This window comes from Trichoderma aggressivum, assembly GCF_033847375.1.
Source record: "Trichoderma aggressivum f. europaeum strain CBS 100526 chromosome Unknown scaffold_011, whole genome shotgun sequence".
Classification (NCBI taxonomy): Eukaryota; Fungi; Ascomycota; class Sordariomycetes; order Hypocreales; family Hypocreaceae; genus Trichoderma; species Trichoderma aggressivum.
Window position 1 is genome coordinate 567,162 of NW_026946377.1, and position 13,654 is coordinate 580,815.

At 51.8% G+C, this 13,654-nt stretch overlaps 1 protein-coding gene across 1 annotated transcript; it reads left to right on the top strand.

The window, feature by feature from the left end:
- Positions 1 to 8,347: 8,347 nt before the first annotated feature.
- Positions 8,348 to 11,417, top strand: Triagg1_3800 (uncharacterized protein; the record flags this gene model as incomplete). Its single annotated transcript, XM_062898133.1, has 3 exons — positions 8,348 to 8,390; positions 8,469 to 8,621; positions 9,124 to 11,417. The coding sequence occupies 3 exons, from the start codon at positions 8,348 to 8,350 to the stop codon at positions 11,415 to 11,417; spliced, it is 2,490 nt and encodes an 829-aa protein (XP_062757303.1).
- Positions 11,418 to 13,654: the final 2,237 nt, after the last annotated feature.

The window sequence follows — 13,654 nt, forward strand, 5'->3', positions numbered from 1 at the left end:
ATATAAATAGTGAATCAGGATAAGAGAGCGACATTTTGGTTGGAAATCAAGAATCAAATCGTCACGGTTTGCGAGCAGCGTCAGGACGAGGCTAACCATCACAAATCCTTTCCTTCTGAGAGCTGCGGGAGTTTTCCCACCAGCCGTGGCTTAGACACGAAAGGCACTCAAGGCGGGAAAAGTACCGTCGGCGGCCCCACGCCGCCGCTCTCCACCGTACGGCGGGCTTATAAATGCAGTCCGCAATCAAGGCAAAGGCGCAGCTCCGTGTTACCAGAATGGAGTGGAGAGCAAGGCCGGGGAAGAGTGCCGATATACATAAATGGCAATATTACCAAGCAGATTTCCCGAAAGGTGTCACTATCGTTTCCATCTCATGCTTCGTAGTTGACGAGATCCATCGTTTGCATCTTCTTTTTGCCATGTAGAGACGCTCGTGGTCGAGGATTCACCGTTCGCTGACTCAACTTCACACTTCATCTGGTGGCAGGCGGATGCGTACGATAGCTCGCATTGTTTGTCTTGTTTCATTTAGGGAAACAGGTGGACGATTTGATATCGAGTGTTCGGAACCACTCGTAGCACAAGTCTCTTTCCTTGCGTCTGTTTGCACCCAAATGTGGTTGATTGCCTCACACGGCATGATGATTACGGGTAACATCAGCTGCTGCTACAAGGGAACGAGTCTGCTCCAAGCGAGCCAGCAATCGAGGCCCGGTAATTCTTGAATCTCCCGCGCGCAGACGATTTGCGTGAAACACTATGACAAGGAGCTCAGGTGAGAAGTCGACGGGGGCGGGTTTGTCGGAAAAGAAGAGTGATAATTGGACGCATCATTGTCTTCGCTTGCTAGCGCCAAGTTCTTGGATCAGGATGCCAAGATCTGTACCCTGCGCAACTCACAGGCTGGCATTCGAGTTACTCGAGCCGTGTTTGAAAGTGCTGGGCCAAATGCTTATTGCGAGGGTGCGAGCCCAATAATCAGACGTCCAATAATGAACAGCCTGATGGGGATATGATATATCGCTTATCATTAAAAGCCCAGCGACAAGATGTACATCCGGATATTGCGATGCCAATCGACGGTGGAGAGCCGTCATGCTATACATCGTCTTGGTTGCGGAATGTTTGTCTAGACATAGCACCACTATCAGATGGCCTCGGTACGACATGCCAAGGTGCTCCATGACACTTGGCGAAACAAGCAATCCGACGCGGGAGCAAATCGAATGGAGGTCCGTTTTCATGTCGCAGTCCTCAAGTCAGACTTGAATAGCTCGGCAGACGCCAATCTCCGTTAATCGATCGAAGGAGCGCCGTTGGATCACCTAAGTCGCCAACTAACATCTTTGTGCCACGTATGGTGTACAAATGCGCAACTTGAAGTTTTTTGGAAAAAAGAGAGAATAGAGGGAGAAGGGTTCTCCGATGTGAGGGTGTGCCGGTGAACACCAAGGGCACGTTGCTAACCTCTCAGAGAAACTAGAATGCGCTTTCGTAGACGCGTCAGGCGATGGGTTTCTATCCGACCACGAGAGTCTCCAGGCGAGACAGACTTGGCTGAAAGACTGCCCCCTTACTCCGTACAATGTGTGCTTATCTGCCGTTCCATCATGTTGCATCACGGGAATGGCGTGGCTTGGCGTGCCTCTTCCCTCTCGCAGGATGGGAGACACATCCGCGGCGCTGCAGTCTCGCCAATTTTATCACGAATCAAATACCGATACACTCGAACCAATGAACCAAGCCGGCCTCTTGGGTAGCAAGGCGGAGAATCCATCAGATGACAAAATGGACATCTGGTGTATCCACCGAACTGTTAGTTTCTTGAGCACGGCGCATCTCAAAACTGTGATACCTGTCTTTAGATGATGGTGTGGATCGAATCTATGTCGATCAAGCAGGTTCCAGAATGCCAGCCGTATGCAAAAAGGGCACAGGTACTGAGGTGCTATCTTCAACCGGAGGATGTTCATCTCATAGCCCATCCCTAGTGTGCTTGGCGGTCGTCTTGGCGATGCTACTTGCCGACTGGATGTCTTACATTCGTAAGTCTGCCAAGAAAGAAGTCGAGTCGCCCTTTTCAGGAGTCGTAGGATGAAGGATTGTACGGAGTACTCGTACAAGAAATCCATGATTCAATCCTCTGAGACAAGAGTCAATGCCCACAGGATGTCTTGGAGCTAAGCCGGCCATTTAAGCATACTTTTGAATGCCGCGAATGGGAACCTACACAAACAGTACCACGCGTATTAGTGGGAACACTACAACTGGATGGAGGCAACGGCAGCAGTTATTAGTTAGATGGCTGTGGCAATCCTTCATGATGCTCCATGCAGGGACAAAACTGGTCGAGCCTCATCCTTGTCCCCTTCAACGTAAGTCGGCAGCAGATGAGATAATCTCGCCCTCAAACGATGAGTGGAGAGTGATAATCCCCGGTCCAAAGAGGAACCAAGTGCCCAGTTTACTGGCCATTCCTGAGCGCCGATATCGCGATGTCGGGTCGCTTTTGATGAGATGTGAAAGGGGAAAACGGCTACGGAAGATTTGCGTCTCCACCAAGCAAACGGTACCTGAAATGGGAGCCCCCCCTGGGCGCACATCGTTATAGAAGCAGGCATGCTTCCGAATTGATGTGGAGTCCTCAGCATCTTCTCCATCTCCTCCGTATTGCGCACTTGAAATTAATTGCGCAAACATTGGAGCTCTCCGGTCTTGTTCGCAATTCGAAATGTATCGCATATCAATAAGAAGAGAAAAGCATCAGGAAATGCTGTACTCAACAGTCGCCGCTTGAAGCCGTGCTTAGCATCCAATAAGAAGAAAGGAGAAAGGAAAACGTCAAAATACAAGACCCGTCGTCTGGCGAGATGCTCCCGTGTCCCAGAATGATACCTGTTTCTCTGTACAATGTACAGAGTCTTGGGTACATGTTGGTCTCAGCCACGATGCGCGATAAGCAGAGTACATACATACTCGTACTGGTGGACGCCGAATCTTGGATAGACGCCAGGGTAGCCTAACGTCTGTCTAAGACTTGTCGTCCTTAATCCAAACAACTCTAAATCCGGTGGCACCCAAAAGCCAATTGGGGGTGGAACAGGAGGATCAAGAGGCCCCTCTCCGCTGCATTCCAAGGAATCATTGCCTTGCACTTCTGACGGAGCATCTGGAGCTGTTTCAGACAGAGAAGAGCTTCATGGTTGCGCACGCCCTGCCCATGGTCAGGTAGATAATGCCAGTCCTTCAACTTGGCTTGGTCGATGATCGTAGGGATATGCCAACGTAATTGACTTTTCCTCTTATTCGTACTGCTCTGCTTCATCCCGTCGTGGCTTGCACTATCGCCGATCCGTTCAACGGATGAATCTGGGAGAGCATGAACCATGACGCCGCTGCCCGTGCGGCCGAACGTAGCGCCTGCATTTCGTAACAACGCATCATGAAAACCCAAGGCAGCCTGGCTCGTCCCTTGGCCTATGAGTACTCGTATACCTGATTCTCTCTTCGTACTCCGTATTGATGCAGATATCAGTATTGGCACGTCAACAAGAGCCTGGCCGAATGCTGAAGACTGCGCGAAAAATGAAATAAATCCAGAGAGGCGCGAAAAGCGCGGGCTTGGCCCATTCGCTTCCCAACCGAATGAACGCCTGGCATAATCAAGGCTAGCTTGGGGATGCTTCCTTGCCTACTTCGCTGGAGGCGCTTTTTGATGCCGATTGAGCCGGCCAGATCCAATAGAGAGATGTACAGAGCTTGGGCTTCACGTCGACGGCCCGAACTTGGACAAGCACATGCGTCAATGGTCGGCAAGTGAAAGAGCTTAAGGAATAGCGTTGGCTGCCGTTGGTGGAGGCAAAGGTACCGCTTTATTGCAGACGATGAAATGATATGAAGCAGGTTGAAGGAAACCGGGCGGCCTAAACTTGGCGAGCTGGCCGGCTAGCTGCTGGCCTGCTGCACTTTGATCCATTCTCGGTGATCCGCCTGTGATCCATTGCCGCTCCCACGGGGGCGTCAATTGAAGCGGAGCATCATCGCTGCTCCTGGGACCCTGTACATTGTCTGGACGGGCGTGTTCCGTTGCCGGTAGTTTTGCTCCGTACTCGGTACACGCATCGAGCAAGCGGAAGTACAGCAATCAATGCATAGACCCAAGTATGCTGTACGAGTACCTTGCAGTGCTAAGAAACCGATGGCGAGCGTCATTTTCGCTTCTTGCCGACGAGTCCCCCCCATTACGGGACATGGATATCTACAGGTCAAATATGATGATGCTCGTGACTCGTTGCTGCTTGAACCAAGATGCTATAATTAAATCCTCTCATCCTTGGCCGTTCTGAGACCCTGCGTTGGGTACGATGCCCATTCGTCGAGCGTCTTATTACTGGATCCCTTGTCAATCCTGCTTGGCCTGGGGTTGCAATTTTGCTGCTTCGGCTTTTGCTCCCCTACGATGGTTTCCAGCGACCAGATAGGCTCTGCGGCCGACTGGATCGGAGAAGGGGAAAGGGGGTCCGACCAGGGGTGATGAGCAGGTCGTGGTTAGCTGCTGGCATTACCTGCAGCCGTACTGGACTGTACTGTACTTTGTACAAGCAAATGCTGCTGCCATAGAAGCGCCCCATGCGCCTCTTTTTTTTCTTCTTTCTCATTCTACTTGGCATGCGGTGGCATGTGAGGCGCACCGTGCTCCTGCAGCAGTCAAAGCATGAAACGGCGGTTGGCCGGCTTCAAGATGATCACAGAGAAACAGGAGCTTGATTTGGTTCCAGCGCCGAATACCTTGCCTTGTGGTGAATTGGCCGAGAAAAATGACTGTTTCGAGGTGCACATGTGTGATGAGAGACGCGAATTCTCTTGCGGCAGGGGAAGCCCAGTGGCTTCAAGCAGCGTCAGCTTGTTATACGAGCACCAAGGGATTGATTGAACGTCAGCTCAGTAGCAAGGTAACGGTGATGCTACCGTGTGTTCCTCGTTGCTTTAGTAATACATATAATGGCCATATCCAGCCTGGTGGCTTGCCGTTGGTACCCATCTTCGGAAGGGTGCAAGATGATTGATGAATCACCTGGACGGCATCCGGAGGAGCATAAAAAGCGAGGCCGATGGCGGGCGAGCTGACACTGGACACGGGGACGGTGTGCCGGCACCGAAAGGGGGTCCAGCGCATGTTAAGCATGATGTGCCTGCACTTCTTACCTGCACAGTACAACCAAGCTAGAGTGGCTGCAAATCAAAGGTACCGATGGCGCTTGCAAAGACACGTACAGAATGTACGAGTAGGTAGGTACTTCGTACTTATGTTCGTATGCTGTCTGATACTACTCGTAGCTTGAAATCGAGCTATGAGCCCTGGCTCGCCTGGGCTGGCACTGGGGAGAATCGAAGCGTTATATGTCGATCCCTTGGCTGATGCCGTCAGAAGGGGCAATGGACGGCGATCGGTGAAATTCCACCCGATTGCCAGTGCTGAAGAATCAATCATAAGAGCGGCTCATTCCACGATTGTGCCGGTTTGATGTGCCAAGGAGGGCATCACTACAAACCATGGTGAGCAAATGTTCCTGTAGGCCATACGGAGTCCTGGATTCTATGCGTACATTTGCCGGAGCCGTGATGTTGGGGACACACAAGGATATTCAACGTACCGTGCCGTACGGAGTACAGGTACCAGCAACACCTGCATCAGACAGATCAGCACCAACAAACAATCAATACGGAGTACAGTGCGCTACTTCGTATCCAGAACTCCATTCATAACGCCAAGCGGCGATCAAATATGCCTTCTTTGGGCCGGGCTCGAAGAACCTGTTGCTGGGGGTTCACTGGGAGTAGTAGCAGGTGTTAGTACGGAATAGCCAGCACTTGGAAATATGTGCCAAGGCTTGATAACCCAAGCGAAAGATGGTGGTTGGGGAAAAGGACATTGGAGCGAGACAGAGCAGAGAATTAGAAGCCCTACCGTACTTTGGATAGCGCAGCGATATGCGCGCCCTCCCAGCAGGGGAATACGTGTAGAGAGAGAGCATCGCCGTCATAGGCTAGGCGGGCGAATAGAGATGCGGATATGAGGTCAGGTCGGTCGCCCAGTTTGGATCCGTGGTCGCATTGGTGTGCAGATGATGAAGTCTGGAAGAGGAGAAAAGTCTGGAGAGCGCATCTGTTTGGTTACCTACGGGCATGTACCTTTGTATTCTGCAGCTGCAGCTTCCATGATTCTTCAGCTTCTTGAAACAGAGCAGGTGCATTTGCGAGCACCTGCACATGTCTTCTAAGCACTTGGCCGCATACAGGTGGGTTAGTACCTACCTAGGTACCTAGTACCTTCAGTGAATCGAATTGATTGATCAGATACCTTGGTAGGTACCCATCGCAAGATACCTAGGTACATCTACCTGTACGTGATAGAATATCCTCATGTAGCTGGGTTTGCACATACCCTGAGTGAGTTTTTTTCTCTCTTTCTATTGAACTTTGATCGTGAGGGTTTAGTTCTAAAATAAACCAAGACATGGCCGCACAGTGGCGTGGCTGCATTAAACTACCTACTGCGGCTAGAATTGCATTTTTTGTTGATATTTGGAGGTGCGCAGGTCTTACCTCTGTCCTCAGGGAGCAAAGAGCGAAGCGAAGCGAAACTTGGCGCCGATGACGGTACTGTACGTACCGAGTACACATAGTGCAGGGCTCCGCGTCTCCCACGTTATGCCAGGGCATGCTGCATGATCAAGCTTCACAACTTCATGTTGTTGGGCTCGTTGGAGCTTGCAGTTCTCGGCGTTGTCCAAAGCCACGTACATTTACCCGGCCTCTTCAACTGGAACCTTAAGGTAGTACCTACTCCGTACACTCCATACCTATCTACCCAAGGTCGTACGTACCTCTAGTAGAGGTAGGGACTGATAAGATGGGACGAACCCCAATCGTCCACGCTGCTCTGTAACTATAGTACTTGTACAGCACACTGAATCAGGTGCCTTGCCTGGCCCTTGTGGCACAACGCTGGGCTCTGTGCACGCAAATGATTGCCCTCACCTCGGTGCCAACTTGAGGAACTTGTATGGAGGTCATTCAAGCGTACATGTAGCGCCTACCAAGGCCAGCCAGATTGCCATGGTGCTAATGGCCTTGGCATCGAACACAAGGGACGACGAGCTGGGAGGTACTTAGGTACCTTGTGCCCGTTGTACCCCGTACTGGGGGTGAGTCCTCTAGATTGTACCTCATGTACCGTGTACCTCGACACACTCTCTCTGCACACTCCGCGGATGCTCCCCTTCACCCCCTCTAGATTTGCTTCTAGAGTCGCCTCGATTTGGACATGTCCATTGTTTTTTATTAAATGCCTCCACCTCCCACGCTTTTGACCACTTCTCTCTCTTCTTGTCTTGGCTAAAGAAGAGAGACGAAGAGTGAGGGAAAGCTCTCCACATTTTAGTTTCCTCTACATCTTGTTTCTCTGCTCAAGCTTTCTTCCTTTTTTTTTTTTTTAATTCTCCTTATCTTTCTTGATTCACCAGTTTTACTACACGCCTACATATATCTTACTCACTTATACTTTCATGACCGACATATAACGCCTTTGCCTGTCCGCTCCTTTTCTGTCGACGCCGAGAACCTGACTTGGCATCTCATCACCTTCACCGACTTGATTCACGCAACATCTAGCTCTCTAAGCATCGGCTTACAGCCCACCTCGAAGTGATTTAAAAGCCTCGGTGGGGACACTTTGCCGCTGCGAGAAAAAAAAAAAGCCCGCTATTCGACCGCCGCATCAACGCGACAAGGCCAAAGAGGAAACGAGCACATTCAATTAGCAATTAACGAAACAAACAGGAGAGAGAAGAAGAAGAAGAAGAGAGGGAGAAAAAGAGTGAATTGGAATGGGAATGGGAAAAGGAACAGGGCCTGAGATTCGACGCTCCGATACCATCAAACTCCACACATCACCGCCACCGGCGTGAAACGAAACCTTGACGTCGCCATCTCCAACCTAGTAGTAGGTTTTGCTCTCTTCAGAGGCATATCTACCACGGCCAACCCCCTCGTCCAACTCAACCTCTTTCCCCCCCTTTGGTGCTCAAAACCAACAAAACATTGCCCCGTGGGAAATCAAAGCACCGTTTCGGCAACACCGCGGACTTGAAATCTTTTCGTCATCACACCCCGAGCCTGTTTGCTGCTGAGTGGTCAACTCGGCAGCCCAATTACGTCGCAGGGCCCGCCCCAGAGATCCCTCCCAGCAGGATCGGCCCCGAATCGAACGCTTCTAGAGAAGCACCAGCAGCATCCTGATTCGACTCCCAAGACAGCGCCTAGACGCTAGCCAAGCCCAAGCATGCCAGACGCAGAGGCACAAGCGGCGCCTTACGTACATACGAGTACGTGTACTTGTACAGTAGGTACTCGTACAGCCCACACAACAGACAGGCGCTGTACCACCGCTCGCTCGCTTCCAGAACAGTGGAGCTCCAAGGCATCCTGGGCCCCTCCAGCCGCCAAACCAACCGCCAGAGCTATGGCGCTTTCAGCAGGTCCGGGGATGCTGGTTCCTACAGCTTCAGCGCCAGTAGCGCCGCCAGCAGCACCCCAGCCAGTTCCGGCTGCAGACAGTGAGTGACTTTTTATTATGTCCCGTCGCCTTTTGTTACTAAGATAAGCCCGGCCTGGATCAATGCATTGCTTGATTGATCCATCCATTTCAATGGCGATTTCTGCTATTTCCGCTCCAGTGCTTTTTTTTTTTTTGTTTCCCCCCTCCTCCCCCCCCATTCAAAAAGAGGCTTCTGCACTGCTTCTTTGGCAACCCGCATACGCCTCTTTTCTGCGCTGCAGGTTTTTTTGCTTGGCGCGCATCGTCTCTTCAACACCACCATTTGCGCCTCCTGCTGAATAATTCGCTCTACATTCCGCAATACCTTTGTTTTGTTTACCTCTTGATACACTCTTATACCTACTGTACCTATCGATCTTATACTCTTGCCTTGCCTATTCCATGCTTCCCATGAGCAAGCCGGCTTGATTTTTACTCTTTTTTTTTAATCTTTTTTTTTATCTTTTTTATCTCTTCTTCTTCTTGTTTCTTGCTAACCCCAAATCTCCAACTGCTCCCAGACGGCAAATGCGCGCAATCCCTTCAATACTCGTCTGATACCACCAGCTACTCCAACGCCGGCTCGCCTCCCCGCCAAGCGCCAATCGATCTCCCAGATCCAATCCTCGAGGGTGACGAGACGGAAAGCGAGGGTCCCATTGAGCCAGTTACACCCACCAGCGGCCGCCAATCGCAAGATTTTACCTCGCTGAGGAATGCGCATGACCAGGATCAGGACGACCGCAGCAGTTTCAACACGCAGTCAGACCAAGGTGCAAATCTGCATCAGCAGCACCCTGCCGCCGCCGTCACATCTGCAACCAAGGCCGCCATCCTCTCTTCGTCTTCGCGCAAAACAGCCTCAGTCGCAGCCCTGAACCCGATTTCAACCCTGAGACCAACCTCGAGACCAACCTCGAGACCAACCTCCAGCAGTCTCCTCTCCCCTACAACCGTACCACCCGTCTCAGTCTCAAAGCCAGGCACGGCTTCTTCTTCTTCTGAGCTTGCACGAAGCATCAGCAACAGCAACAAATCTATAGATCTGACCCCCACGTCGAGCCGACCTTCTTTCCAAGAACTCCCCCCACCAGCGCAACGCTCGGGTCGACTTTCGACTGCCAGTATCAAGAGCACAATGACCAACTTCTTTCGCCGCCCCGGCGCCCAAGACGCCCCGGTCTTTGAATCCGGATCGCCTACGCCCTCGGAGTCTTCCTATCTGCAACGACCCCCTACGGGCGGCGCCCGCCCAACTACCCGCTCAAGTCGCTTCTCTTTTACAAGACCGTCCAACATGACTATCCGGTCTAGTTCACCTCCGTCTCCAGGGGCTCCGCCTCTCGAAATGGTGCAGGCAGACAAGGTGTCTCTTGATGAGGCCGATCTCAAGAAGAAGAATCGTGCATCAACCGGATTCAGCCTGCGGGGGCGAGCCGTCAACTTTGTCGGCACAACCGTCGGCCGCACTACCGAGCGCCCCCCTAACAAGGCGTCGCGCCGTGCCAACAGCTTTGACGCTGGAAACCGCGGGCCGGTTCCTCATCAGCACGCCAAGATGAATGCCGGTGACCAGACGTACCCCCCCGAGCGACAGCCCTGGGCGATGCCCCCCGATGCCGGAACCGGCGCCAAGGCACGTCGCATGAGCTTGAGCCTGCCGGACGACTTCAACGTGGATGTCGCGGTGCTGCAGGATGAGTTTGAGTACCAGAGCAAGCTTCTGGGCCGGCATGGGAAGCATCTTGGAAAGGGCGCCGCTTCCAAAGTCTCTCTCATGGTGCGCAAGGGCTTCCCCACCGAAATGTACGCCGTCAAGGAGTTCCGAGGCAAGTCGGGCCGGGAGAGCAAGGAGGACTACGACAAGAAGATCAAGTCGGAATTCAGCATCGGAAAGAGCCTGCACCATCCCAACATTGTCGAGACCGTCCGGCTCTGCTCAGATCACGGACGCTGGAACCACGTCATGGAATACTGCTCCGAGGGTGACCTGTTTAGCCTTGTGCAAAAGGGCCATCTGAAGGGTGAGGCCAAGCTTAAGGACCGCCTATGCCTCTTCAAGCAGCTCATCCAGGGCGTCAACTACCTGCACGCCAACGGCATCGCCCATCGTGACATCAAGCTCGAGAATCTGCTCATCACAAAGGACAGCAAGTTGAAAATCACCGACTTTGGCGTTTCCGAAGTCTTTTGCGGCACCCACCCCGGCCTTCGCGAATCCGGCGGCCAATGTGGTAAGAACATGGGCGAGATCCGGCTCTGCCGCCCGGGCATCTGTGGCAGCGAGCCCTATATTGCGCCCGAAGTGCTGTTGAAGAACGCAGACTACGACCCGCGAGCCTTGGACGTGTGGAGCGCAGCCATTGTCATGATTTACATGACCTTTGGCGGTGCCATTTGGTCCAGGGCCGAGGCCGGCAACCTGCACTACGACAAGCTAGTCACGGGCTGGATCAAGTGGAACAAGAAGCACGAGCAAGAAGAGGACGCTGGCATTACGGATACCGACTATCCCAACTGTTACGCTCTCGATGTCGGTGTGAATCCTCCGGCCCTGCGACGCATTCTGCTACAGATGCTCAACCCTAACCCCAACAGCCGGATCAGCGTCTACGAAGTCATCACCAATCGTTGGGTCAAGAATATCGAGTGTTGCCAACTCGAGTCGTACGATGATCCCAAGGTTGTGATCGATGTGACCAAGAAGGATTACGGCGGCAAGGGCGGAAGCAAGATCTTCTGCCATAACCATCTTCCACCAAAGTCCCATGGCTCTCACTCGCTGGGTAAGATGCCTGGTCAACCTGGCTACTAAGCCCCCCTTCGTTGGTGTTTGCCAGCAATCCACCATATATCAATCATCATCTTATTCCCGAACCTCCTCTGTTTTCTTCAAATTTTTAATTCATAGATTCAGTCATCGACAAGGAGTGGGGCGAAGTGGTCTCCTTTTCTTTTCCTCCTCGTCATCTTCGCGTCTATTTGAACTCAAAATAGACACACTCTGTTGTCTTTTCACACATCGCGGTCTACTCTTGATTCTTTTTTTCTTCTTTCTTTTTCTTTTCGGGGTTGTTTTCTATGGGTCGGTGCACTGTCCAGGTGGAGATATAAGAGTTGTCACCACACGCATTGGAGTTGGAGCAAAGAGTCGGATGACCCAAGAGGAAGAGTCAGCCCGGCAGGCGTTCTATTGGAGGTTGAATATCGTCCTTTTTTCTTTCCCTCAGTATTTTACGAGGCTCACCGCGAGGCCTTGGGTGGCTGGTTGGTGTTGTTCGCAAATACGGCATTTCATTACAGAGCATATATGGGATATGACATCGTCAGTCGATCCAGCCCTTTTCTTCTTCCCTTTGTTCTGGGTTTGTTGCATACATCAAGACGGGGAGATGAGACCACGCGAGTGTCATGATATCCTTCGCCCAGTATTAGAGTGGGCAGCCAATAGTGTTTCATGCATGCATGGAGGATTCCATGCCATTTTCTTATTTTTATTTCTTTCCCTTTGTGCGTGCTTCTACAGGGGAGGCGTGTAAATTCGTTGAAAAAAAAAAGAAAGGTTGGCAAGTTTGTCTTTTGAGAGCTTTCCTCCTCTTCATGGGAATGAGATGGGTAAAGGCTACGATATCTGAAAGGGTCGATAATGAGCGCCCTGTCAAGCAGCGCGCCTTGGGAGGAATCACACATTCCCTTTTCTAATAGAACTACTGAAGATGTACCTTAATCTTGCCAATAAATTCAAAAGAGTAAAATCTGGCATTGCTAAAAAAGACTGCCCGCTCCCTTTGTGACGTCGTGTACCATGGAAGGGGCCCAAATTTTTTACAGCATCATGATCCATTATTAACATGGCAAGAAGGAGGGGAGTGTGGCTGTGGTGAGACATGCAGAGCTTCACGTGGGAGGCTTGATTGAACGACACGAATTCGGAGAAGGCCGCGGGACTTGGCTGGCCTTGTCAAAAAGGAACAAGAACTAGGCTAGTGACAACCAGCGTGGTGAGAATGTGGCAATGGAGAGGGACCTTGTGACAATCAGGAGCTGCCAAGGGCGGCCGTCAGAATGTTACAGCTGATATTTTGTAAATTCTCCGAGCCAGAAGAAGGGCTGTACGGAGTTGTTAGGCGAGCCCGGTCAGAGCTGAAACCTGCTTACTTGCAAGCCAGTGAATGGCATCACAAGGCAGATGGATACCTTAGTAGTTAGTCGGAAACAGTGTAAGGCACCGTTAGCACCGCTAATGCCTCACGGTTTTGGCTGCATGACGATGGGGTGGGGGGGTGAGCCATGCAAGCATCTGCAAAGAAGGATTCTGGAGAAGCTATTCGTCGACGACAAGAGCTGTGTATCCCTCGTAAAATTTGGCATGTGAAGCCATTTAGCCAGGGAGTAGATTCTCACAAGTTCAAGTAAAGACAGGTTTTTTTTCTCGCTCTCTTTGAAATTCGAGGCACGAGGGCTCGGACGTTGGCCAATGTTGAAGCACTGACGAGGTCCACGTCGCCTTGACTCCTTTCCTACTCGTATGCGTGAAGCACGGGCTTTGGCTTCGAGCAGCCCCTCTCTGTTGAGACCGGCGCACAGATGGTGAGAAAGAGAATTTTGCCGGTGCCTGGCTACGGAGGCGTCGCCGTTGATGCCATCTATTTCCATCATCAACCAGCTGCATCGCATGGGTTGGACTGATCCCCGATATGCGTCCGTTGCCGTTGTCGGGCGATGGCTGCCGGCTTGGCTGCAGATCAGCCGCAGGGTGTGCATGGCCAAGGGTATTCAACGCACAGCCGTCTGTTTTTTTGACAGGAGATGCGACTGCCATGCTTGGATCAGCAGCTTCAATCGGTGCGTCTTGCGATATCGGCTGCATGCAACGGGAGATTTCCATCCGGTCGGATTTCGACGTACGGGTGGCCATGATTAATTGTACAAGCACCGAGGCCGATGGTCACTTGTTTTCTCATCCCATCACCGACTGACTTGGGTGCCCAGCACTGTAGGTCGAATGACAGCTTGGTCAGTTGTTAGATAGCCGCTTTACGCGGTTCAGAG